At 43.8% G+C, this 26432-nt stretch overlaps 2 protein-coding genes across 3 annotated transcripts; one reads left to right on the top strand and one right to left on the bottom strand.

Annotated features, from left to right (window-relative positions):
* Positions 1-48: 48 nt before the first annotated feature.
* On the bottom strand, positions 49-1703 carry zar1l (zygote arrest 1-like). 2 transcript variants are annotated; one of them, XM_061751890.1, is made up of 4 exons: positions 1096-1703; positions 898-990; positions 705-779; positions 49-298 (listed from the first exon to the last, which is right to left on the bottom strand). In XM_061751890.1, exons 1-4 carry the CDS (start codon positions 1666-1668, stop codon positions 251-253), a joined length of 789 nt encoding a protein of 262 aa, XP_061607874.1. In that variant the 5' UTR covers positions 1669-1703; the 3' UTR covers positions 49-250. The 2 variants fall into 2 exon arrangements, with proteins under 2 accessions (XP_061607874.1, XP_061607873.1); XM_061751889.1 differs by having other exon boundaries at positions 49-261; positions 1096-1702.
* On the top strand, positions 1118-24604 carry pds5b (PDS5 cohesin associated factor B). The gene is made up of 36 exons (XM_061751888.1): positions 1118-1226; positions 2775-2975; positions 8516-8643; positions 8724-8927; positions 9001-9087; positions 9504-9601; positions 9695-9821; positions 10729-10809; positions 10880-11020; positions 11744-11859; positions 11941-12035; positions 12499-12644; positions 12723-12874; positions 12959-13072; positions 13322-13403; positions 13488-13536; positions 13657-13796; positions 14104-14219; positions 14287-14392; positions 14597-14757; positions 15424-15547; positions 15673-15831; positions 16111-16179; positions 16923-17059; positions 17227-17350; positions 17422-17626; positions 17699-17813; positions 20156-20288; positions 20372-20491; positions 20961-21023; positions 21089-21234; positions 21323-21395; positions 21620-22038; positions 22439-22519; positions 23244-23334; positions 24046-24604. The coding sequence occupies exons 2-36, from the start codon at positions 2825-2827 to the stop codon at positions 24076-24078; spliced, it is 4386 nt and encodes a 1461-aa protein (XP_061607872.1). The 5' UTR covers positions 1118-1226; positions 2775-2824; the 3' UTR covers positions 24079-24604.
* The last annotated feature ends 1828 nt before the right edge of the window (positions 24605-26432 follow it).

The following is a 26432-nucleotide window of genomic DNA, read 5'->3' as shown; positions in this document are numbered from 1 at the left end:
CCACGTAACAGGATGGTTAAACTGTGGGAAAGAATTCTCAGTCCACACTTGGGATGCACTTAGTTTATTCCTTACAAAAATAACAGGGTGGGGGGTGGCAACGACATCATCACAAAATCAAACTATGTACTTGAAGCTGTAGGTGGCGTCGCAGGAGAGCTTCATGCCCCGGCAGCGGCAACACAGATCCTGGCGGTGAGGCCTGGTCATGTTGATGTGCCTCTGCTTCCTCTCGCAGCTGCAGCACGTCTCAGAGCAGCCCTGCACAACGACGCCAAGAAGAAGTGTAGCATTTGTTCTTCCCATTTCCATTTGGCAAGCAAAAATGGAAACGAAAGAAAAAAAAAAAATTTTTCGTTATTGTTTCTTAATCCAACACAAAAAAAACCTGCCACATTGTTCATATTCAAGTGCATGTGTGTGTTTGGTTGGGGGGGCGGGGGGGGAGAAAAACTAGTGTAAATAATAAGCACCATAATGCCCTGGCATGTGGGCAAGGAGAGCCACAGTTGCCGATTGACACTTTCAGCCATTAAGTGGATTGAATACAAAATGAGAAGACTCGCAAGGAGCTGCTGTAGGCCACAACTCGTAGCCAGAGGCTCACACGCAGACTAACAGGCCATATATATGATAGAATCATCAAAAACAAAACAATCAGCCACTTTTTTTATTTGCTTCTTAAAAATTGCAGCTCTTGCTACCTTGCATACGATGGACTCCACTCTGTAGGGGTTGAAGCCCACCTGACACTTCCGGCAGAGCTGCTTGTAGTACACCTGCGGGGGATGCACCACAATGTAAACGCAATAAAAGGTCGACACATTACACCACGCAAACACCTGACGTTTAAACCAGGGGTATGTCGCCTTTTGATGTCCACTGTAGGCAAGTCACCTTGTTGGTTCCCGAGATGCACCACACGTAAGCACTCTCCCACCGGATGTTACATTTCTTGCAGTGGAAGAAGCCGTACCTCTGCTCCAGAAACTACACAGCACGTGACACGTTTAGTACAAAGTGTGGAAATGTCATGAAAGTATCGCGAATGACTAAACATCTTGGGTGAGTGTCTTCTTGGAGGAGTTCGAAAACCTGTAAGTTGGAGCCCCTGTTGGGACGATGGACGGGGGTCTTGTGGTCTTCGTCCTTCTCGTCTTCCTCCTCGTCACGTGACTCCGACTTTCTGTCACCGAGCTTGGCCGGAAATCGGTGCTCGAACACCGGTGAGTAGATGGAAAAGCGCAACTGGCTCACGAGAGGGGGCGTGCTGGGCGCCTTAACTCCGACCTCGCCCTCCTCCTCGGGCTGGAGGTGGTCGCCCTCCCCCTGGTCCAGGAGCGTCTTGGGCCCCAGGGAGCACTGCACCGTCTTGTCCACTTTGGCGTTCACCTGCACGCCGCACTCGCGGGTCCGAGTGCCGCTGGCCGGCCCCGCCTGGGCCAAGATGGCCTTGCACAGCTCCAGGTAGTTGACGCCGTGCGGCGTCACGAAGCGCGCCTGGTCCCGCTTGGCCCAGCAGACGCCCCCCGGGGCCGCAGCGGGGGCGCACGGCACGCCGTAGGGTGGAGGGAAGGTGGACGGGCAGCCCTCCATCCTAGAGCCATAGAGTGAAACCGGAGGCAGGCGCGCCCGATCGGGTTTATACAACATGTGATTGGACGGCATTATAGGGGATCCCAATTAGCTGATTGGGAACAGGGCCACTGCTGCCAAGTTGTTTTCAGGCGATAGCCAGGTAGATGTGTAAGAAAAAAATACGTACTACTCATTCACTACCATCCTTCCCAGTTAACATGGATATTTGACTTCTAAAGCCGTCAATGGCAGTGAATGAGGTTAATATTTCATTTGACAAAAAAAAAAAAACAGGAGGAAAAAATGTACTTTTAGGAGGAAATCAAATAATTCATGAGAGAAACGTATCAACATATTTTTATGATGTGTTTGTATACATTTTTGTCACTATTGTTGTCATGAAAAGTCATTTGTTTAATGTAATGCACCCGTTTAGTAGCACACGGCCATCCCTGACAGCATACGTCACGTAAATGTTTAACGAGCATATTAATGTCATCTCTTCCTGCGCTCTCTGCAGTGCAGATGATGGCAGCCTCAAAATGTTGTGTTGGAGCGCCCCCTATCCGGCTACCACGTTAGACCAGAGACAAAGAAAGCAAACATCGATTCCTTTTATTTGTCAGACTCTGCGTACACTATTTATACCTGTACGATTGCGTGCGTGTAGTTAGGCGAGGTACTGCAAATTTCACGTGAATTTGTGCCCGAGTTGAAAATAAATCGGCCGTTTGAAAACACGTCTTGTGTTGCGTTCAAGTGCCATCGGACATTGATGAATTCCTATGAATGACAGGCTTTCGTATTTATAATCTCGTAAAGCTTGTCAACGTTGTATCAATATGATCCTGAAATTGTATTAGTTCGGTGTACTAGTAGAACAACTGTCGTCCAAGTAACATTTTCTCCACTATTAGTGCCACTTTTGGCCTACCAGTATGCAATTCAACCTTAAACTGCTAGACTGCACTAGTAACACAACTACAGCCAACTAGTAGGATGCGTGTGTCACGCACTAGTAGCCTCCTGGACCCTTCTAGCAGTTGCCAAATGCCCACTACTGTACTCTAGTACTACTAGTAAGATTATATGATTTTATTAGTAGTAGTAAGTCATTTTCTGTCTAAATTATTCAATAAAAGCTATCCCTCACCCTGTTGTTTTGTTAAGTTTTTTGTTTGTTTGTTTGTTTTGAGTGTGTTGGGTCCAGAAGCGCCCCTGCCTGCCAAAGCGTACAGCTGCAAACATGAACTTCCCCAGCTGGGGGCGCTGCTCGCCTGCCAGGCCGTCTCGATGCGATGCAGTGAACGTTCCCATGTTGGCGCCATTTTGGAGTGGCCAGGAGGGGGAATCGGCTGCAGAGGAGACGGCGACCGAGCACAATTCAACGCAAACAGGTACCCAAACGACACAAAATAAACGCCTACGTTTGACTCCAGCAAAATAAAAACAGCGGCGACGCCATGGCCGGACGATACGTAGGAGCGAAGCCCGGGAGGTGGCGTGTGTGGGAGGGGGGGGGAGACCTCGGCTGAGACGCCCCGCTTTCCGTGCCTGTGTGAGCCCGAGCGCAGCCCGCCTGGCTCGGCTGCCGTGTCCGAGCCGGAGCGCTTGTGGCTCGGCTGCGCATGGTGGTGGTTCTCCCTGTTTTCTAAAGCTCGTCGCATGCTAGTACCGCCGAGCCTCCCGGGTGGTTGAACGGAGGCGGCCGTGGGGTGTTTTAGCGGCGAGGTGGTGGCTACCCGCGGGGATGTTTTTGTCCGCCCGCCCTCTCTCTGTCATCGCGGAGCTCCTCGGCTAGTGCGGGTTAGCCGCCTAGCAGCTAGAGAGCGATTTAGGTGGCTTGCCGGATTAGCTCCCCGACACTGCTCGGTTCCTCATGATAGTAAGAAAAAAAGACTTAAAACAAAAAAAAATCCATGAAATTGCTTCTTCAAACTTTAGCGTGAATCAATTTGTCTCACTCACACAACAAGAGGCTAATCTGGTTTACCTCTGCTAATGTTTTTACATCCTTAAAAAAAAAAAAAAAAAAAGATCACTACTATTCATCGAAATTAAATTGTCACGGCAGCAATATACACCCAGGTACACTTGTACAATCATTATAACAACCAGCAAAGTGCCAACAAAAACCAGCAGCATTGAAGAGGATGAATTAAAAATGTCCATTTAATCTACACAAGAAAATGCAGATTTAGAGGTTGTGTTAAATCAATTGGAGTTTAACTATGCTACTGTAATATTTGTGCAACTAGGAGGTATGGGTGTCAAATTGCAAAGATTAATTGTTTTACATAAGGACCAACATTATCAGACAGATCTTGATACAAGCATCATTTTCTTGAAACAAATATTAAGTTATAAATCTTTACAACCAGGAATAATTTCTGGCCAACGTCGTAATGCGTAGATAATAGGGGTTAGATTTTAGATGTGACCTTTTTGTTGAATCAGTTTCAAACTTTAATAACTTAAACCTGGTGTGGTTTGAAAGTTGGATAAACACACAGACAACAAATAATAATAGTGAGTAATTGAAATGTAATTATAGAAAGGCAAGGGCCCAGGTTTACAAAATAATGGTCAAGAGCAAAACAGTTTGCAGATGGCAGTCAGTTGACGTGTGGTTTAATTTGACACTCAAACATGCATAGAAAAAAAACAAAAACAAATTCAGAGTTTAGAATGAACAAACCCTCCATAAGTTGTTGAAATGCATAAGAATGAATAAGTACAGCACATTTAAGAGACGTAGTTAATAAAACTCATGAAATTAGTGTTGGAAGCGATGGGAAAATATGAGGCATCGTGGCGGGTCAGAGTTACATGATAAGTGACCTGGCCAACGATGGCTTCTGAAAATATCTGTGGCAAAATATTTGGCAGAAGCATAGAACATTATATAATATTGATATGCTGGATTTAAAAAAAGATCTTACACTGATAAGTTTTTGAGCTTGGGTTTAATTAGAAGTATTATTTTAATGCGTGTAGTCGCTCTTTTGAGAAATTTTGAAGTCGTGATTAAACCAAGGACAGGTGCTCTTCGTCATCAGTAGTGGTGTATAATAGCGGCAATGTGAATAACACGAACGCAGTGAAACACGGAAAACAGCGGCTCCATCCTTCAAATTGCGTGACCGAGAGCGTAGCTCGTCGAGTGACGACTGCCAGTCAGCAGCGGATGCACACGTACCTTACACCAATTTTTTTGCTATTATTTATCCACATAGAGGGTTGGAAGTGAAGTTGTTTCTGTCTGAGTGTAATTTCTTTGTCCCCTAAATTCAGCCCCTTAAGTGTATTCTGTTTTACAGCCACCCCGTCTGACAACTGCGCTAGAAATGTGAGAGGGCAGGGGCCGTAAACACGAGAAAGTGTGAAACTTCAATGGTGGTCTGGCAAGCCAGGAATATTGATGTCGTTAATACAATCCTCATCTAATCTGATATGAAGTAGTGGTGCAGGAGTTTGTCAAAAAACACATTTAATCAGTCATCATTGTAAATGCTGCATTTGAAAGTCCGTATCAAAATCAATGGGTCTGATGGATGGACGGGAAAATAATTTTGATGCAGATATGATCGAGTTTGTGAATTAGTTGTCTACGTAAATGTAACATGTAAAGGAAATGTGCATGACGGATTAGAAATTGTAAAATCAAAACAAGTTTGATCCAGATTGCGCGTTAGTCATCAGGGTAATTGCCACACGTGAAAGTTCATGTTCAGTTAATGTGTATTCTGCATCAGAATTTGTCACGTCAATGCGGGTTTCATCCAGACTTGATCCAGATTGCGCGTCAGTGAGCAGTGTAAATGCAGCTCGTAAAAGTCAGTGTTCAAGTAAATGTGTCTGATGTGTGAGAAATTGATATGTCAAATCAAGTTTAATGCAGATCTGGTCCAGATTGCGCAGTAGTTGTCAGTGTAACTGCAACATGTAAATGTCCATGTTCAAGTAAATGTGTATGATGGATTACAGATTGAAAAAAACAAGTTTAATCCAGATCAGATCCAGATTGGGCATCGGTCATCAGTGTAAATGCAGCATGTAAAAGTACATGTTTAAATAAATGAGTTTGTCAGAATGGCAACGTAAGTGGGCTCCAGGTTGGATGTTAGTTGTCAGTGTAAATCCAACGTTTTAATTTCATTGTTCCAGTCAATGTTTACGCCTGATCAGAAGTTGTCAAAGATCGGTCCCCGTCCATTACTGTTTTTTTATTTAATTGTGATTATCTTTGATGTGCTTTCATGGGGTTTGCATGATCATTGTTTCCCTGCGATTGGCTGGCAACCAGTTCAGGGTGTACCCCGCCTCCTGCCCGATGATAGCTGGGATAGGCTCCAGCACTCCCGCGGCCCTTGTGAGGATAAAGCGGTACAGAAAATGGATGGATGAATGATCATTTTGTTTGGAAATGCCAGAAATGTTCTCTTCCCGGCTGGCATTTGGGACAATCAAATTTCTCATTATTATGTGACATGTAAATGAGCTTTGCTCTGATTGGATCGCTCATCTTCCCCACTTGAAATATGGAAACCTGCTTGGCTCTAATCGCTCCATACATATCACGGTGTCTGTTTGGGCCGGTAAATTGCTCATAGCGACTTTGTATCCTTCGGGGCACCGTCCAGACTTGTGTCCCTTGCAACAGTTTGATCGCGGGGTTATTGATACACTATCAGCACGTATTCGCTTCATTTGCGCCAGATTGATATCCTCCTGATACCCCCCCACCCCCTTCCTATTTTTACTCACCTTTCCAGCACATCACGACCAGCACGGCAAGTCACCCCCTCTGTTTTTTTTAATTTAATTTATTTATTTTATTATTATTTTTAAATCTCTTCCTGGTTTTGATTCCCTTTTCCAGCCCAGCGGGACGCGCGTCCCCCATTACCACAATTCACCAAGCTGAAAGGGGACGTGGATGAAAATGATGAGAGATGGGGATATTTGAGCTCGTCATCCGCTCCCATTGATTTTGAATTGAACCTGCCGAGATGATCATCGCTGGCGCCAATGAATGGGAGCTTTGCTATTTCATAGGGCACTGTTGCATCATAAATCATGAATATAATTTAGTATAATTGTAAAACACAACATACACTCTGTATACTTTATAGCCGGTATTTTTACGGCTTGGCAGGGGCTGAGACTCGCTCACTTAAAATAGAAATGCTGTGTTGCCATTCAGCTGAGTTGAGTGGGTGGATACGAAACACGAACTGGGCAGGTGACGTGAATATTATTCGACAAAACTACATCCCAATGTCAGCGATTTCAAATCCACCCGTTTTTGCGAGCCTCATGTCGTTTCTTGACGTTTGCAATTAATCGACAAACCGCGCAGATGTGAAAGTTAAACCATGTCTACAGACATGACAGAAAAATTTAATCCATGTCTGATACAGACTGGGCATCATTCATCAATGTAATTGCAACACGCATAAATCCATATTACGTTTAGATTTTCCTGGCTTAAATTTTGCTTCATTTATTCACTTGATTTTTAACCTTGAAAAGACCTAGTGGAGGTTTCCATTCTTGCTGGTTTGCGGCTGTGATGATGATAAACGATGGTGATGGTGAAAACAGGCTCCCTACCCAAGTACGGAAAGTATGCAAAAGTTTGGAATTTGATTTCATACATTTTCAGGTCTGCAAAAGTATGGAAAATGGAAACTATTGTGTGGAAAGATTCATGTTTCTAAGACTGTTACACGAGTTCTATTTTCTAAAACAAAAAGTAATGAATATCGTAAGATTTAAATCAACTTGACACGAGAGGGATGAAATGAATGCCAAGAAAACAATACAATAGGCAATTAAAACACTTAGTGGCACAAAAACTGACGAATATGAACGGAACACTTCACCATTGTTTTGACTGATACCCTGCGACACAGTCAGCGAAGACCGAGAGAGAGAGTACAGTGTTGCCAGCCTGTGAGCTTGCATCAACCGTCACGTAAAAATGTAGTCAATATATGTGTAATCATAAAAACTGAATTCATCATAACACCTGGATTGTTATTGAACATCATCAAACTAGAAAACCAATTTGCTGGAGTACTGAATAGCGTTTGCATTCACATAGAAAGTTATGGATTGGAATAACTTCATAGTCAAGTCCTTTCGGTGTTGCAAGAGAAAAGAACTTGTTTTAGTAGAACTTTCTAATTTGGCTACAAAATGATCCCCCCCCCCCTCCTCCTGAGAAGTCTGAAAATTAGGGTCTGGGAAAAAGTATGGAATTTAAAAATCTCGTGTAGTAACCCTGGACTGAGTGTCAGTTGTGGCCGCAGCAGCTCTTGTATGAATTTGTTTATTTTGTTACTGTTTGTTCAATTCAGCGATTGAAAGTGCACTGGCGGCTGTGTCTATCCTTAACCACTTTTGGGGGCATTTGAAGATAATATTATAACTAGCTGTGGCATTGATGTCTTGTGTCGGCGATCGTAGATGTGCTTGTTGCGCTACGTTAGTTTGTACTGCTCTGATCAAATTATTCGGCTGAAATCGTTTCAGCCCTAATTCTGCTCATGTCGTCTGTCTTAGTGGAAATTGAAGTCGCCGGTGGCCTTTTTAATAAATATTCGTTTGGCAACAATGACTGGGCTTATGCAAGCTAGCTCCTCTCTGTTCGCAGTCATCTTGTTAGTGTAAGCAGCGCACATCAGCAGATTTTTGAGCTACCGAAATCACCCCCCAAAAAATTGTCCTGAGTAATAATTATTCAGGCAATTGAAACATGTTGGCGTGCTGCTGTTTCAAACGACATAAACGTGACCGCGCAAAAGCATATTGCTAGCCGCAGGCTGAGCTGCAACTGTGTTCGTTTATGGAGTAGCCGTCAGTCAGGTAGTTCGTCACCGCTTCCTGTTTTAAATCCTGCTTCTGCTGTTGTGTGTTTGTGTTTGTTCAGGCAGTGAAGACCTCCAGAGGATGGCTCACTCTAAAGCTCGAGCCACTGACGGGAAGGTCACCTACCCCCCGGGGGTGAAGGAGATCTCCGACAAGATCTCCAAGGAGGAGATGGTCCGCAGACTTAAGGTGAGTCTCCGCTCCTCATTTTGTACTCGTCTTCTGTGTGCACTACTTGATTCGACGATGGCTCCATCTTCTCCCTCCAGATGGTGGTGAAGACCTTCATGGACATGGACCAGGACTCTGAGGAGGAGAAGGAGCTTTACCTGAACCTGGCCCTGCATCTGGCTTCGGACTTCTTCCTCAAGCACCCCGACAAGGACGTACGCCTGCTGGTGGCGTGCTGCCTGGCCGACATCTTCCGCATCTACGCTCCCGAGGCGCCTTACACCTCCCCCGACAAGCTCAAGGTACCAGAACATCTCGTTATCGCGCTACCTCCTGCTACCTTCTCTTCATTTGTACTTTTTGTGCTCCCTGCAGGACATTTTCATGTTCATCACCAGGCAGCTGAAAGGTCTGGAGGACACAAAAAGCGCTCAGTTCAACAGATACTTCTACCTGCTGGAGGTGTGTGCTTAGCATGTTAGCTTTGCCTTTCAATTAAATAAGACGAAAAGAGAGTTGTCCTATTAGAATGTGGCGAGAGGCTCAGAGCTAAGCAGTTCACTTTTGACATGAAATTGGGCAGACATGTCTGGGATGACAGGATGCACGAAAAGGTGTAATAGTGCAATGAGTAATGATTCGATTCTGATTCAAATTCGTTCAATACTGTCAACATGAATAACGAATCGGGATTTAGAGTCCGAGCCCTGGTTTTGGTGACTGGCGACGAGCGAAACCCTCCATTCTGCTGACATGTTTGTTCTGGGGTTAGAATTGCTTGCTGATAGTTGTTTTGTGGTCATATCTTGCATGTCTCAAACGCTGGTTCTTTCCCAGCTTGCATCTGTGTTGACATGCGTCCTGGTTTTTCTGCGCAGAACATCGCCTGGGTCAAGTCGTACAACATCTGCTTTGAGCTGGAGGACAGCAACGAAATATTCACCCAGCTGTACCGCACGCTCTTCCAGGTCATCAAGTAAGTCCTCGGGCCCACTCGCACCCCCTTGAAATCCTCCTCCCACCCCGACATCTTTTCATACATGAACCTCCGCCCCTTTTGTTTCCATAGCAACGGCCACAACCAGAAGGTGCACATGCACATGGTGGACCTGATGAGCTCCATCATCTGCGAAGGTGACACCGTGTCCCAGGAGCTTCTGGACACAGTCCTAGTCAACTTGGTGCCAGCGCACAAGGTGTGTGTAACACACATGGACACACACTCACAACAACACACTCCAGTAAGTGTTCAGTAGGTTTTTCTTTTTTTCCCCCCATACACTCTCATTCAATGAGCCTCCTGCAGCTGATAAGTGGTACTGCAGCTCCGATCCTCCGGTTACCTTTGGATTTATTTTAAGGTCCTAATTATCCTTACAAATTTTTTGTAATTTGTGTTCAGCATTTAAGTGTCACAGAGATGGTAGGAAGCGGAACAGCGTATAATACTTGATGCTTTACTATTTTATATTAAAATCGTCATGTACTGTCTTTGAGAATGAAAATATTGTGACTTAGAGTTGCGCTCATATGGCAATGTAGTCATTTAGCACACGTATATCTCAGTAAATTAGAATAGTGTCAACTGCTTATTTTAGTTGTAGTTCAAACTCATTCTATCGAGATGCACTACACGCACTCAGAAGGAAATATTTCATTATTTTTTAATATATATATAATGTTGATTCTTATTGTTTTTTTTTTTTTTTTTAAATTATAGTTTACAGAGAACAAAAACCCAAATTCACCCTATCTAGAAACAAGAATATTACATAACAAACAATCAAGAAACAATGGAAATTATTTTTAATGTAGAAATTTGGCAAGTAAAAATAGCTTACATTTGTTAAAATTGGCCTTAAACACGTCTTATATTTTATCAAAGTGGCCTTTATAACAGGTCTTGAATTTTGGCATCAAAAATATCTTAAATCTAACCAGTGACCTCAAAATACCTTAAATTTGATCAAACAGGCCTTACAAAGGTTATAAATCTGTTTGAATTGGTGTTTAAAAGCTCTTAAATTTGATGGGGGCGCCTCCTGATGGGGAAAGTACTGAATCATGTTAAATGGGTTTTTATGCATTTTTCTTCGCATGCAGAATTTGAACAAGCAAGCATATGATTTGGCCAAAGCTCTGCTGAAGAGGACGGCTCAGGCCATCGAGCCTTACATCACCAACGTGAGATCAATTTCCTCCTCTTTTCTTTTGTGCGGTGTCGCTCGCTCGCTGACATTTGTGCGCCGTTCAGTTCTTCAACCAGGTGCTGATGCTGGGCAAGACGTCTGTGAGCGACCTGTCCGAGCATGTGTTCGACTTGATCCTGGAGCTCTACAACATCGACAGCCATCTGCTGCTCTCCGTGCTGCCGCAGCTAGAGTTCAAGCTCAAGGTACAAGAAAGGAAAATGGCTTTCTATTCTTATATTTATATAGACGGAAGTATGACGTCACCTTTTACTGGCCACAATGTGTTCCCTCGAAGGGGGCCGAGCATGGAAAATTATCTTTTAAATTAATTCTTATTCAAATTACTATTCTGCCAAATTGTAATTGTTATTACTCTTATTATTCTGTCAACTAAATTTCAGATCTTTTTTTTTTTTTTTTTTTTTTAATCCTATTATTATTTTTCCAGGAACTAAATCACATTTTGAGGTGGCTAGGATTATTACTTTTCTGGCAACTAAAGCACCTTTTGGGGAGCTTTAATTGTTACTCCTAATATTATTATTATCATTATTATTCTGGCAATTACATTGCCTTAGAGGTTCCGCTTGTGATTATTATTATTATTATTATGGAAACGGAATTTAGACCCATTTACAGTTGTCGCACCTGAACAAACTCCACCAAGGTAAATCACCCCCACCAAATGTGAACTTGTTTAACTTGTTTGCGCCTTTTTGTGAGTGCTATTAGCGAGATAAAACTGCCAGTCAGCAGAATGTTGCCAGCGGCATCTCAAAAGCATCTTGGCAGATGGAGGAAGCTCATTAATCGCTGTCGTTTTCTCAAAATAATAGCTGCGATAAAACCCCTCGCCCCTGCAAAACGCTCTTCTCTTTCCTCCATTTTCCATCACGGTGAAGGACTTTCTCCGTCTTTCTGTGCAGAGTAATGACAACGACGAGAGGCTGCAGGTGGTCAAGCTGCTGGCCAAGATGTTCGGCGCCAAGGACTCCGAGTTGGCGTCGCAGAATAAACCGCTGTGGCAGTGCTACCTGGGCAGGTATGTCCGAGAAGCCAAATATGTATTTTTGTGACGATGAATTGTGGTGTGTGATGTGAACACTCTCACCCTCTTGGGAAGGTTTAACGACATCCACGTGCCCATCAGACTGGAGTGTGTCAAGTTTGCCAGTCATTGTCTCATGAACCATCCAGACCTGGCCAAAGACCTCACAGGTACCTGATATCCAGTTGCCACTCATTTCTTCTCTTTGGCTGATTGGGGACTCATTTGGACAAATTCCCAAGTAGGAGTTTGCACACCCTGGAATTTGTCCGAAACGGCTGCATCAAAACCAAATGGCCGACTTCCTGTTCAGTTCCGGGCTTGGGTTCTTGAGACTTTTTCATGCCAATTTTGTGTCCATTGTTTTTTTTAATTTTTGTGTGTAATTTTCTGAGAATTCTTGACATCATCAAAGTGCGACATTTGAGTTGGTCAAAGGTCAAGCCCTGGTTCTTAACAAAATGGCTGACTCCCTCTTCATGGGTCCTTGGGGCTTTCCAGGGGATACTACTGAGTGAATTCTGGGGGGTTGTTTGGGACCCTTAAAATATATACATTTTCTAACCAAAAATGGAAAAATTGGTGACGTTTCAGACGTGGGCTTGCATCATGTTTTTCTGTATTCGTTTCCAGAATTTTTGCGAGTGCGTTCACACGACCCGGAGGAGGCCATTCGCCACGACGTCATCGTCTCCATCGTCACCGCCGCCAAGAAGGACCTCTCTCTGGTCAACGACGCCTTGCTCAATTTTGTCAAAGAGCGCACTTTGGACAAGAGAGTAAGGCCTTGATAGCCGACTTCCCGTTGTGAGGTTTTTAAAATAGCTCACAATCGTGCTTGCTGCTTCCCGTCTCAGTGGCGCGTACGGAAGGAGGCCATGATGGGCCTGGCGTCCATCTACAGGAAGTACTCATTGCAAGGCGAGGGCGGACGCGAGGCGTCCAAGCAGATCTCGTGGATCAAAGACAAGCTGCTGCACATCTATTACCAGAACAGTATTGACGACAGGTGTGCGTTTGTCTATGAATGTCAATAAATCACACGTATCGGAGCTAACGCTCAGCGTCTTGATTGTCCTGCCGTGTGGTACAGGCTACTGGTGGAGCGTGTCTTTGCCCAGTACATGGTTCCTCACAACCTTGAGACGGCAGAGAGGATGAAGTGTCTTTATTACCTCTACGCCACCTTGGACACCAACGCTGTCAAGTGAGTGGTCCTTAGTAGTCTGGGACTTGAAGCGAATAGAGCTTCAACACTTCAAATTGACACAAATTTAAATAATAAATGCAAGCCTTTCCCCTGGTTTTCCCTCCTCTGCTATTTTGAAATAAATTTGGCAAAATGGATTCATGTAATTATTGCTACGCATGTATTTTACGCATGTTGAAAGCAATCCTCAAAAGTCCGTGTAATAGGTTACTGTATGTGAACCCTGCATTATTTCTCTCCTTGCAGAGCTCTGAATGAGATGTGGAAGTGTCAGAATCTGCTGAGGCACAATGTCAAAGACCTGCTGGACCTGGTTAAGAAACCCAAGGTAGCTGATCGCAGGCTGGAATCTGTCGGTTTCGTCAAACGTGTTTCCCCCTGGGTTTATTTTTCTGTTTTTTGCCATTTGCAGAGTGAATCATCCAGCAAGGCTGTTTTCGCCAAAGTCATGGTTATCACCAGTAAGGAACCTCTCTGTACTTCTCACTGTGCCAGGAAACATTTTAAAGGCGTTGTTTCCAAACAATTCAAAAGAAAATGTTCCATAATATGTCCGCTTTAACTTTGTGTGCGTCTGTCAGAGAACCTTCCCGACCCGGGAAAGGCTCAGGACTTTGTCAAGAAGCTGGCTCAGGTCCTGGAGGACGACGAGCGAATCCGGGACCAGCTGGAGACGCTGGTCAGCCCCTCGTGCTCCTGCAAGCAGGCCGATGTGTGCGTGGTGAGTAGTTCTTTGTTTAAACTTGACACCCTGGTGTTGATTTTATTTTTGTAAGCAAAACACATTTAGAGACAATCATTTTCAAACAAAGCGCAAGAACAGCAGTTTCAATAGTCGTTCTCTGTACGTCTCTTTGATCATTTTCAAAGAAACCGATTTTGCACATTTATGCACAAAAGACCGCTTTATACTTTCCACCCACACACCTAGAATTTACAGCGGTTTACATTAACAACTTTCTCACATTTTTACATTTTTAACTATGTATACTTACATACTACATTGAGTTTTTTTATTTTCAATGCAGCGAGACATCACTAAGAAGCTGGGCAGTCCCAAGCAGCCCAGCAATCCCTTCTTGGAGATGGTCAAGTTCCTTTTGGAGAGAATCGCTCCCGTGCACATCGACACAGAGTCCATCAGGTACCCGCCGAGTACACATTTTAACACGCACATCTTGGCACAAAGGCTAATTCTGTGCTCTTGTCAGCGCTCTGATCAAACAGGTCAACAAATCCATAGAAGGAACGGCTGACGACGACGAGGAGGGCGTTCCCACAGACAGCGCCATCAGAGCCGGCCTGGAACTGCTCAAGGTATAAAGCAGTTCTTCCCCATTGCAAAAGTCTTAAAGGAGACATACAGGGTGTCCATAAAGAGTCTTTAAAATATGAGAAATTTACTACTAAAGCAAATGAACAGACATCATTATGGTTTAGGCGTTCACTTTTTCCAAATTGAAGAACTTGAATACTGAAAGCATAGCAGTGTGTGAGATGCATTGTCATGGTGACTCCCAGGTGTTGTCCTTCACTCACCCGGTGTCCTTCCACTCGGCCGAAACCTTCGAGTCTCTGCTGGGCTGCCTAAAGATGGACGACGAGAAGGTGGCCGAGGCGGCGCTGCAGATCTTCAAGAACACGGGCAGCAGGATGGAGGAGAGCTTCCCGCACATAAAGTCGTACGTGCCACAATGTTGTCTTTTTTCAGGGTATCACCAGGACAAGTGTGGCCGAGGGGAGCATTGATTTGTGCATTTTTGGAATAGTCTTAAATAATATTAACAGTATAAACAGGGTTTGTTTGGGGTTTTTTACCACGGGAAAAGGCTAATAATTGGATAGAGGTACATTTTTATTTTGGATTTTAAATTCTATTGAATGGGGAATTTTCTCAACAAAAATATGACTTCTTCAAGAAGTTGGAATTTTTGGGAATGCTGAAATTTTTTTATTCCAAATGATTTGAATCGTTTGAGAAATGGGGCATTTGTTCAATTTCTCGATTAATTTGGGAATTATTGAAAATGTAGTTCAAAATTTTCAACAAAGAAAAAAAAGAAAAAAAAAATTTTTCAGCCAAACCAAATTATTCTAATTAAAAAATGTTCAACATATCAAAAAGAATACTCCTTATTCAGATTGAATCAGTTAAGAAATGGTTGTTCCCCCCCCCCCCCCCCCCCTCATTAATATGGAATTTTACAAAAGTAAGAATGCTCAGTATGTAAACTGAGAATTACATTTTCTACACGGTTTTTCTTACTGATGGGGGAGGAGGGGGTAAGGGGCACCTCTATTTGAGGGAGGCTTAAATGAAGGCCATATGTTGGTTCCCCCTTTTCCAGTGTCTTGCTGCCAGTCCTGCAGGCCAAAGCCAAGCGGGGCCCGCCTCGCCAGGCCAAGTACGCCATTCACTGTATCAACGCCATGTTCGCCAACAGAGACACGCACTTTGCACAGATCTTTGAGGTCAGTCCATGTTTCTGATTAACTTAGTTACACGCTGAGAAATGTACTCACCATTTGTGTGTGTGTGTGTGTGTGTGTGCGTGTGTGTGTGTGTGTGTGTGTGTGTGTGTTGATGATGCGTGTAGCCGCTACACAAAGGTCTGGACCCAGCCAACCTGGAGCAGCTCATCACCCCTCTGACCACACTAGGTCACCTGGCCCAGCTGGCCCCGGAGCAGTTTGCCGCCCCCCTCAAGTCCCTGGTGGCCAACTTCATCGTGAAGGATCTGCTCATGAACGACAGGGTACGAGCAAATTGGCCTTTTGGGAAACTAACAAACACTAAACATACTTTTAAAAGGCTCCAGTATTTTGGTGAAAATGGTCTTTAGCAGTGGAAGAGAAACTTGTTAAAAGGGGGGAAAAAAATTATAATTTTTTTTTTTTTAACTGGTTTTCATTTAGCTGTAGGAGTGAACAGAGCTCTGAAAAAGCATCAAGTAAATATAAATGGTTTCATTGAGATCCACTTTATGATGCTGTTGGTTCAACAATGATAATGTATGGGTTGTTTTTGTGTGCAGATTCCAGGCAAGAAGACCACCAAACTTTGGGTTCCTGATGATGAAGTGTCTCCCGAGACCATGGCCAAGGTCAGCACTTGCCCCTCAATCTGGTCACTAAAAAAAAAAAAAAAAAAAAAAAAAAAAAAACATTGCAGGAGACATTTAGCATTTTTTTTCACAATTTCAAAATGTTGCTAATCTTAACATTTTTGTGGTATGTGTTGGTAAAATAGCCCCCAAGGATCAACACTTTTACACCTGTTTGTCTTGACTTGTTTGGCTGAAATTATCCCGTTTTGAGGGGCGGCCATGTCCCATGCAAACGAGCCACTGCTCACCCTGCCCCATATATTGCTGGGCTAATGGGGAGCGCGGCTTTTATTACAATTATGACAGCGGGCGAAGCTAAGGTGTTGTGACAAGGCAAGCAGCTTGTATTTGATGCGGAGCCAAGAGTGTGAGGAAAAAGCGAGTGCCGGTAAAAGGCAAAGCAAGCATTTTCACTGGAGGATGCAGCACTTCATGCACTTTTTCAATTAGTGTGTTGCTCTTTGCATGTGGCGGCAAACATAATAACACCCCCCACAAACCTTCACCTTGGCGACTTCTCAGAACAATCACATATATGTGCCACTGCATTGCAGCTCTGCTTACCATTTTGCATTGACATGATAGTGTTTCAGACAGCTTAGTTGAAAATTATGATTCTTCGTCCCATCCCAGCCTCCAAATTGTGGCAGGAGAAACACAGACACATTTTCAGAAATAGTCAGCGATCAAAAGATTGACTCGTTAGTCCACTTACAATATGTAATGGTCTTATGTTTCAGATCCAGGGCATCAAGCTGATGGTACGCTGGCTGCTGGGGGTGAAGAACAATCAGAGCAAGTCGGGCAACTCCACGCTGCGTATGTTGACGGCCATCCTGCACAGCGACGGAGATCTCACCGAGCAAGGAAAAATGGGGTACTTTGTTTGCTGTCAACATTTAAGGCTGTCATTTTTATCAAAGTGAATTTGCTTGTTAGGTGAACAAAATATACACGTAAAAGTACTGTAATATTGGTAATGAGCCGTCTCATTATCCCTTTCCCACTGCCACTTCCTCCTGTGTCCTTGTGCGTCATTCCCAGCAAACCTGACATGTCGAGGCTTCGCCTGGCAGCCGCCTGCGCCCTGCTGAAGCTGGCTCAGGAGCCGTGTTACCATGAGATCATCACGCTGGAGCAGTACCAGCTGTGCGCGCTCGTAATCAACGTATGTCGACTTATTACTTTGCGGAGGCCCTTTCCCAGTTTGCCCAGTCAACAATCTTTTGTGCCTTTCAGGACGAGTGCTACCAGGTGCGTCAGGGTTTCTCGCAGAAGCTGAACCGGGGCCTGTCCCGCCTGCGCCTGCCTCTGGAGTACATGGCCGTGTTCGCCCTGTGCGCCAAGGACCCCGTCAAGGAGCGGCGGGCCCACGCGCGCCAGTACCTGGTCAAGAACGTCAACATACGGCGCGAGTACCTCAAGCAGCACGCCGCCATCAGCGGTAATGACCGGACACGACCAGATGATATTTCACAAATAATTGAATTTAATGTCGATTATTTGTGGTAAACAGACAAACTGTTCTCGCTGCTGCCCGAGTACGTGGTGCCGTACGCCATCCACCTGCTGGCTCATGACCCAGACTACGTCAAAGTGCAGGACATTGAGCAACTCAAAGACATCAAAGAGTGAGTCGGTATTGTTAAGAGATCTATTATGCAAATTTTACAGGGAACTGCATTACCATGACGACCTACGATGTTGTGACAAGGCGAGGGCAACTCAATGCTGTCTATATATAGTGACTGTCGCTATTTTTGGGTACTTTTCCTAGCCAAATGTTCTGCCTGTAATTCATATATTTAATGTGTTAAAGACCCAAAAAATAAGTTGTTTTATTCATTATATATTTTTTATTAATTGGTTATCAGAATTTGTTATCAGAAACTGGGAGGAGGGGGGTGGAGGAGGTGGAAGTTGTTGTTACACGATAGTGCTATGAGTAGGTGCAGTAGGAGGCGCTTGCTGTGCTCATAGACCTCCGGCCTGTAATGGTCCAGGCCTGATGAGGACACATACAAACAGAGAAACACTGAACAATTTGCACCTCCAGACTTAAATGGCCGACTACCTGTGCGTTTCACAGGTAGTTGGCGTAGGTTCTTTTCCGATTTCAGTGTGTACTGTCATGATGCGTGCGTGCTGGATTTTGTGACACATTTTCAGAACTGCCTCACAGTTCTGGGGACCTGTGTGGAGTTTGCATGTTCTCACCGTGCCTGGGTGGGTTTTCTCTGGTTTCCTTCCACATCCCAAAAACATGCTTGGTAGGTTGATTGAAGACTCTAAATTGCCCGTAGGTGTGAATATGAGCGTGAATGGTTGTTTGTTTGTGCCCTGCGATTGGCTGGCAACCAGTTCAGGGTGTAACCCACCTCCTGCCCGATGTTAGCTTGGATAGGCTCTAGCACGCCCGTGACCCTAGTGAGGAGAAGCGGCTCAGAAAATGGATGGATGGATGATCAGCCCCCAGCTGCGGAGCTGCATTGACTCATTATCCATTTAATTTAGATACGTGGCGTAAAGTCAAAGCTCTAATTAGCCATATTTGGAGCCCCCTACTGCTGGAATTTAGCATTACAACAAAGCGGTCTGTCGCTTCGATATAACGTAGGCTACGCTGAGTCAGACTTTCCTCGTCTCCCCTTCTCGACTGATGTTTTTTTATTATTATTTATTTATTTTCAGCCCCTAGTGTTATTGTATTGTAAATTGTAAGTATTAAATAAAGTTTGAAAAAAGTGTCCTCCTCTCCCCACTCGTCATGGGTGACTATACACTGTGGTTTAATAGAGCTGTTGAAATCCACAAGGTAGATAAAACGGGCGGAGAGAAACTGTCAATATTTCAATATTCAGCTTAGCATACATATACGTACTCTAACCATTGTGGTATTACACTACCTTTTGCTAATGTAGAGACGCATACATTTCCAGCTTCCCCCCAACCATTCAAATAATGTAAATGTACATTATAAAGTAAACAAATGATTGTGTATTCCAACAATACTTAACTATATGTATAATGTACCTGTAAATAAAAGAAAGCAAACCTTGCCAAAATGTACGCGGGAGGTATACGTACGTATTTTAGTGCCTCTCGCTGGCCTTTCGAATAAGCAAGCGTCTTTTAAAATACTGTATCGCTCCCGTGCCCTGATTTTGTAGCAAACCGCATCTTCCAACTATTAATCCATCTTTTTCTAGTTTAACAAATGTAATAAAGTACAACATACTGTACGTGCAGCATCAAAGCATGCGTCCACCTTTCCACTGGCTCAATATGCAGCGGGTGCGGAGAGGGTCGCTTCCTACTTGACAGCAAGACGTGAAAGACGTTTTTCGCCTGTCGTCCTCCTCTTCTTTGTCTTTTCCGATCTCTGGCATGCTTTTCGTGTCTCGTCTCCGGGCCTCAGCTTTATGTCACCGGCGATCGATGTCCTTAGGGAGATTAAGGAAGTTGCGGCACGGCAGAGAGAACCTCTCCACGTCATGACAGGTGGGGAAGCGGCAGCAGCGTTGCGACGCTCAAAGTTATAATCAAGTGGATAAAAGTCCTCGCAAACCACATCGCTGGGTCACTAGCAAGATAACTTTTTACAAGAAATGAGAAGGATCAACAAAACACTTTTGTTGGTCACACTCATAACACTCATTTGATCACAAATGATAGCACTCATTTCCAGCTACGTCATTTGCTGTGCGCCACCAACTGGGCCAGCGCATGGATGTATACGGTAGACACTAAATATAAAAAAAATTAAATACTGAAAAATACAGCAAGGTGGTAGAGGAGGTGACAGGCTAAATCACCATTTTATCATCTCGTCTAGTATTGGCTTGGGTAAAAATATATATATATTTTTTTTAAGTTGTGGGTTGTAGTGTTAACTCTGGAAGAAACCTAATGTTGAGCTTTAAACATTTTCAAATTCATATTTTGTAACTTTTATCACTGTATTTCCCATCAGAGCTCTGTGGTTCGTGCTGGAGATCATCATGGCCAAGAATGAGAACAACAGTCACGCCTTCATCAGGAAAATGGTGGAGAACATCAAGCAGACAAAAGACGCGCAGTCGCCCGCCGACTCCAAAACCAATGAGGTGCGCATTGCGTCCTCAGTCCCACTTCCTGTTCTACAGCTGACCGTGCAGCTGACCATATGCCAACAACCTCCTTTTCGCAGAAACTGTACACGGTGTGCGACGTGGCCATGCACATCATCATGTCCAAGAGCACCACCTACAGCCTGGAGTCGCCCAAAGACCCCGTGCTGCCCACCAGCTTATTCACCAAGCCCGACAAGGTTGTTACCATCATTAAAACATGTCAAAGTTGTCTGGTCACATCGAGCAGATGAACATAATTATCTTTCTCGTTTGTGTCACTTGTTGTTGGGCAGAATTGCTAGAAATCTATTATCATATCATCGACCAGGAGTGGGCAAAGCACAGCCTACTCTGTTCTTTAATCCAGACCGCCGACAGTTCGCACATGCATTTCACTATGGACTCTCTGCTCTGTATTACATATAAAATGTTTTTCAAAGTCAGCTTTATTGTCAATTCTTCACACTTACCAGCCATACAAGGAATCGGAATTACGTTTCTCACCATCCCAAGACATTTCTGACACTAGGATTTACCAGTAAAAAAACAGTCAATTACACAAGTACAACAAATCGACATAACACTAAAGTAAAAAAAACAAACAAATGTATATTAAAAAATAAATAGCGCCATATTTTAATAATTTAAATGTGCTTGTTGTTCCAGAATTTTAGCAACACAAAAAATTTTCTACCGCCCGAGATGAAGTCGTTCTTCACGCCAGGAAAGGTGAGTGTGGACTAGTTGTTGTTGTTGTTGTTGTTGTTCTCTGTCTCACGTGTTTTCCTATTCAGCCCAAGTCCGCCAACGTCCTGGGCGCCATCAACAAGCCGCTGTCGTCGGCCGGCAAGCAGAGCCAAAGCAAAGCGTCCCGCATGGAGACGGCCAGCAACGAAGACTCCTCGTCCAATCCCGGCTCGCCACAGCGCGGCAAGACAAGGTAGAGGTCACGCCCAGTGGCCTAATGCACCAAAACGCTGCGTAAAAATGTTATTTGTGTCATTCGAATGTGATTTTTGTCCTCTCAGGCACGACAGCACTGAAATAGACCACAGTGAAAACGAGGACTTAAGCAGAAAGCGAGCAGACAGCACCGACAAGGTAGCACCATCATACGCGATACCTTTTTAAAAAGGTAAAAATAAAAACAATTTTTTTAAATGCACCACCACATGCTGGAACCTGTGGCTAGTCAAGAGGGGAAAAAAGCAACCGATGAGACATCTGGTTGAGTACCTGGTGATAAACGTGGAGAAAAAAAGAGAGCAAAAAGCAATGACCAAAGGTTAGTTGTTAGTTCTGTCCAACTTTTGGTGTCTTTCCAGGAGAGCGAGAAACCTCGCGGTCGCAAGCGCAGCGTAACGGCCGGCGAAGACGGGGACAGCAAACCCAAACGCGGTCGCAAGAAGGCCACGGCCGTCAACGCCGTCATCGAGTCCGAGGACCAGTGGGGGGACGAGGACAACGGCCCCGAGGACGAGCAAAACAGTCCACCCAAGAAGGGACGCAGGGGGCGGCCCCCCAAGTCGGCTGCGCAGGCCAATCAGGACGCCGCGCCCGCCAAAGGGAAGCGGGGGCGCAAGAAGGCGGCGCCTCCCCCCGAGGACGAGGAGGAAGAGGAAGAGGAGGAGCGGGTCGACGAGGAGGCGGAGGACGACGAGGAAGACGACGGCGCCGGGGCTGAGAACGTGGAAGTCAAGACCAGAGCGGGACGACAGGCCAGGACGCCCAGACGCTCGCAAAGGTAACACCAACACAACCACCGAACTTTGTAGCATACAGTAATAACATAATCAAATAGAATGCAAAGAATTAAACAGTTTGTGCATCATGATTTCATGCCGCAATGCTGATTGATGTGCTGCTCCAAGTGTGTGCATGTTGGTCATCAGGGGGCAGTATAATACTGTATAAATACACAAAAATGCCCGGTCTCTTCTCAGTTCAGTAAGCTGCAGTAAAATTAGTTGTTTTTTTGCAAAGCAGAATGCAGGACTGTGAGTATTTTTAGATTGCCTGTGTGCAAAAAGCCGTTGCTTACAGGGTTATAACTACTGTGACGTCGACGCTAGCTTTATCGGCCGGCCATGTTAAGTGTGTAACACATTTCCGTTACGTTTGCGTGTTTGTGCGCTCATCATCAGCTCCGACGTGACCGAGTCGACGCCGCAGAAGAGGAGAGGACGACCGCCCAAATCGGCTCAACCCCCCGCCAAGAAACCAACGTGAGCAAACACCTTTAATACTACACTACACTGAGGACCAAAACGATTAATCGAATAATTCCATTATAAAATTGCACATTTTGTTGTTTAATAATGTATGTAATGTAATAATATTTTTATCAGATTAGTCGATTCATCAATGGGATAATAGGTAGAATAATCAATGCTAAAAATATTCAATAGCTGCAGCTACACTAAAGCATTATTGTTCCCCTGCTATATTACTGTTTATCTTTCGCGATCAGGATACAGGCAAGCCTGAATTTAGCGTTACGCGTTTTCAATGTGCATGCCGGGCAGCACTGAGGTCGACTGGGTGTAGATGCTCTGTTTGTATGTGTTGCTGCCCCATGTGTGTTAAGTAGCAGTTGTTTGTATATTTATAATGGCCTGAACATTGATGCTAATTTCTAATAGCTCGTCTACGGTGTTTTGCATTATATGTTAGCATTAAGCTACCAGACTTTCGGTAGATGGAATATGGTTTGTTTCATTTCACCATACAGTGATGCCTTGAGATCAGAGGTTTCGTGATTCCGTGGCCACGCTCATATCTCAAAACATTGAAATAAATAAAAATCCAAATAATCCTTTTTCTTCTTCAAAAATCAGTTTGGTTCTTTTTTTTTTTTTTTTTGTCAAAACTTGTGTCCATGTGGTGTGTTTAGTCTGCAGCATGTGGTTTCAATGTAAGTCTGCTATTTAGTTTTTTTTTTTCTTTCAGGCGCACCGGACGGTCGAAAGCGGCGGCCGCTAAAGACGACTCTGAGGACGAGGAGGATGAGGAAGAACAGGAGGAGGAGCCTACACCCAAAGTAGGCAAACACACCGTCCTCAACCGCAGCGCTAACGCGGGAAAGACGTCACGGTTACGACACTGTTACGACACGTTTACGTGGTTTTTCACATGTTTAGGACACGTTAAAGTTGCCTGTGATGTGTTTATTTAGAACATCTTTACATTGTTTTGGGCACGTTTCGGTTGTTTGTGATGCCTTTACTGCGTGTTATTTGGTACATTTATGAAGTTTACGACGTGTTTACGACATGCTTGGGTTGTTTAGAACCCTTTTAATTTTGTTTAGGACGTTGTTTAAGGAGGCACGTTTACATTGTTTAGGTTAGGGCATGTTTAAATGTTTTTGAGGGGGGCACGTTTAGGTGTATTAAGACGTGTATGTTGTTTGGGGGGGTAACAGTTTGTTGTTTAGACATGTTAACGTTATTTAGGGGGACACGTTTAGGTTGTTTAAGGCATGTTTATGTTATTACGGTTTGACATTTGGTACACATGATTTTTTTTGTTTGTGATCATTATTTATGACATATTTACGATATGTATAGGTTGTTTGTGTCATATTTACTTTGTTTAGGACACTTAAAACATGTTTACATTGCTCAGCACAAGTTGACGACATGTTTACGTCATTTAAGGCACATTTACGACACGTTTGTTGCTTGTAATGCGTTTACAGTGTTGAGGCCACGTTTCCGCCACCTAACGAGGCGTTTTGCCTGCCGTTTAGGGTCGCAAGAAGGCGGCAGCCCGACGAAGATGAGCCGGCGGGGGCAACAGAGAGCCAAGGAATGAAAGTGTTTGAAATCTGAAACATGGACAAGCCACATGAACCTTTTCCACTTTTCCTACGCGGTTGGCTGCCACTGTTACACCGCCCTCCACGTGCACACTACTACTTCCTACGTCCCGCTTCCGACTTCCTGCGTTCCCGCCGCCGTGTTGATGTTGGCCAGGTGTGTTAGCTAGACGCTCACGTTCAACATAAAAAGGAAGACGTGTGCTTGTAAATAGTCTCTATTTGTGCATTTCATGTGTTCATGTTTGTCGTGTTGGATGCTGACTGCAGGAGGCGCTCACCTTGTTATTGTTATTATTATTGTTATTATTATTAAAAAAAGAAAAACTAAGTGTTCCTCCCATCATCACCCTTCCTCCTCCTCTTCCAAGAGATTATTCATCTGTTTTTGTGCTGTCTCCTTTTAAACATGAATTTTTGTTTACAGCCTGTACATTAATAAGACCTTTTTTTACTGTGGATTAAAAAAATGCTCAAAGGTTAACTAGAATCATTTTACTTTTGTGTTTTTCTTTGTGATAGAATTGTCTGGACAGCATACGTCATTTTTAATACCATTACTCTTGTGTTCAGGTACAGCAAACATGACCTGGCAACAATTTCCATATAATACCAAAATATATCAAATGACTTAATTTGGTTGTTCCATATTTGATTAGATTAAAATAATTTAGTTATAATTAAACTATATACATACAGTAATACATACACTATTATATTGAAAATTTATTTTGAGTGAATATTTTTTGAGGTGAAAAAAAAATTATCCACGGGGAGACAGAATTCCTTTTTAAATTAGCAATGTTGTTTAAATATATGTAATGATTACATTAAAATACATTTGATTTATACTTTTGGGTGACAGAATTCAAAATATTTAATTACATGTCATGAATAGATTAAGTCATAATACAAAATATTCGTATTTTAAACAATTTATAACCAACCTCCCTGTGAAGTATAAATGATCAAGTTAGCCACTAGAGTGCAGAATGGTACAAAAAGAATAGCATTATTGATTTTATTAAACTTGGCTATCTTTATATCCTCATGATTCAAATCTTGATCGCAGCCAAACAGGGGGGGGGGGGGGGAATAAACCCTCACACCAGTGTGTAAAACATTTGGTACACCTTCACAGTTCAAAAACACTTCCCACCAAGGAACACTTTTTGTTTCCTTGCTTTATTGTGACAGTAACTTTAAAGTCAGGCACAAACGTGATGGATTTGAATCAGCTACCGGGTAAGTAGATTACCTCCACCAAGGCCTTTTTTTTTTTTTTTTTTTTTTTTAACTATTAATTGAGGCCAAAAACATAGATTTTGATTTTATTTGTTTTTAAATTTGAAATGTAAAAACAATAATAATGTGTATAAAATGTCGGTGCAGGGTTGTTGCAATTTGTTTGAGTTCTGTGGTCTCTTTTGTAGTCAACAATTCATTCACCGTGTTGAGTGGTAATAAATTGTTAATGGTCATTTATTGCCATTGGGTAAACGCACACACTCGCAGTCAGGCCTCGTGTGTGTGTGTGTGTGTTTTATGGCCAGGAAAAGGCTGGCGTTACTTAGCAACTGGACGCGGGGGGGACAGGGACGTTGGGAGTGTGACCATGGCGCCCCAGCTGTTTGCCTCCACTTGCCACCAATCAGCCCTAAATGGCATCACTGTAAATGTACATACGAAAGACTGATGCTCATAATGGCCCCACCCCACCCCCATTCAGGCCTCGTGCACCACCTGCGTCACACCAAACATGGACATGAAATGTGTTTTTTTTTTTTTTTTTTTTTTTTTAAATAATCAATCCACAAGGTAGTTTATTACCACCACTAAGGTGTTTTTTCCATGATTAGTTTTGTCAGAAATACATTTAACCAGAGTCCATTTTAGTACAGGTGTGTATGAATGTGCAGGTTGATTTCGATTGTTGAGACTTAATTGAGCAATTGAGCGGTAATAAATGCTGCCCCCACTCGCCACCAATCAGCCTAAGTGCTGATCCAAATTCGGATTGTTGGGCCTTGGAAGAGGTCTGCGCGCTCCTTAGTAGTCGAGCATTTGGCCTCCGTGTTGAGCGATAATAAACGCCGCCCCTCCCCCCACTCGCCACCAATCGGACCTGAATGGCATCAATGTAAATTTGCTAATGGGGGATTGATACTCATAACGACCCTCACCCCTTTTAATCGGGCTTCTTGCACCAACTATCACAGCATACACGGACATGTAATATGTTTATTACAATAATACAAATAAATTATGCTTTAATGTGTGTGTTTGTGTGTGTGTGTGTGTTGTTGGGGGGGGGGGGG

Source organism: Phyllopteryx taeniolatus, chromosome 17 (assembly GCF_024500385.1).
Source record: "Phyllopteryx taeniolatus isolate TA_2022b chromosome 17, UOR_Ptae_1.2, whole genome shotgun sequence".
NCBI classification, from domain to species: Eukaryota; Metazoa; Chordata; class Actinopteri; order Syngnathiformes; family Syngnathidae; genus Phyllopteryx; species Phyllopteryx taeniolatus.
Note: the sequence above shows the minus strand (reverse complement) of the source record. Positions and strands in the feature narration are given on the sequence as shown.

Bases quoted from the DNA above. Each gene is read 5' to 3' on its own strand.
- zar1l (XM_061751889.1), bottom strand. From the start codon at position 1,668: ATGCCGTCCAATCACATGTTGTATAAACCCGATCGGGCGCGCCTGCCT. The intron at 780-897 runs GTGACTTGCCTA...CATCCCCCGCAG, and splicing joins GCATCTCGGGAACCAACAAG to GTGTACTACAAGCAGCTCTG. The intron at 262-704 runs GTAGCAAGAGCT...GTCGTTGTGCAG, and splicing joins TGGAGTCCATCGTATGCAAG to GGCTGCTCTGAGACGTGCTG.
- pds5b (XM_061751888.1), top strand. From the start codon at position 2,825: ATGAACTTCCCCAGCTGGGGGCGCTGCTCGCCTGCCAGGCCGTCTCGA. The intron at 12,875-12,958 runs GTGTGCGTTTGT...CGTGTGGTACAG, and splicing joins CAGAACAGTATTGACGACAG to GCTACTGGTGGAGCGTGTCT. The intron at 17,060-17,226 runs GTACTTTGTTTG...CGTCATTCCCAG, and splicing joins ACCGAGCAAGGAAAAATGGG to CAAACCTGACATGTCGAGGC.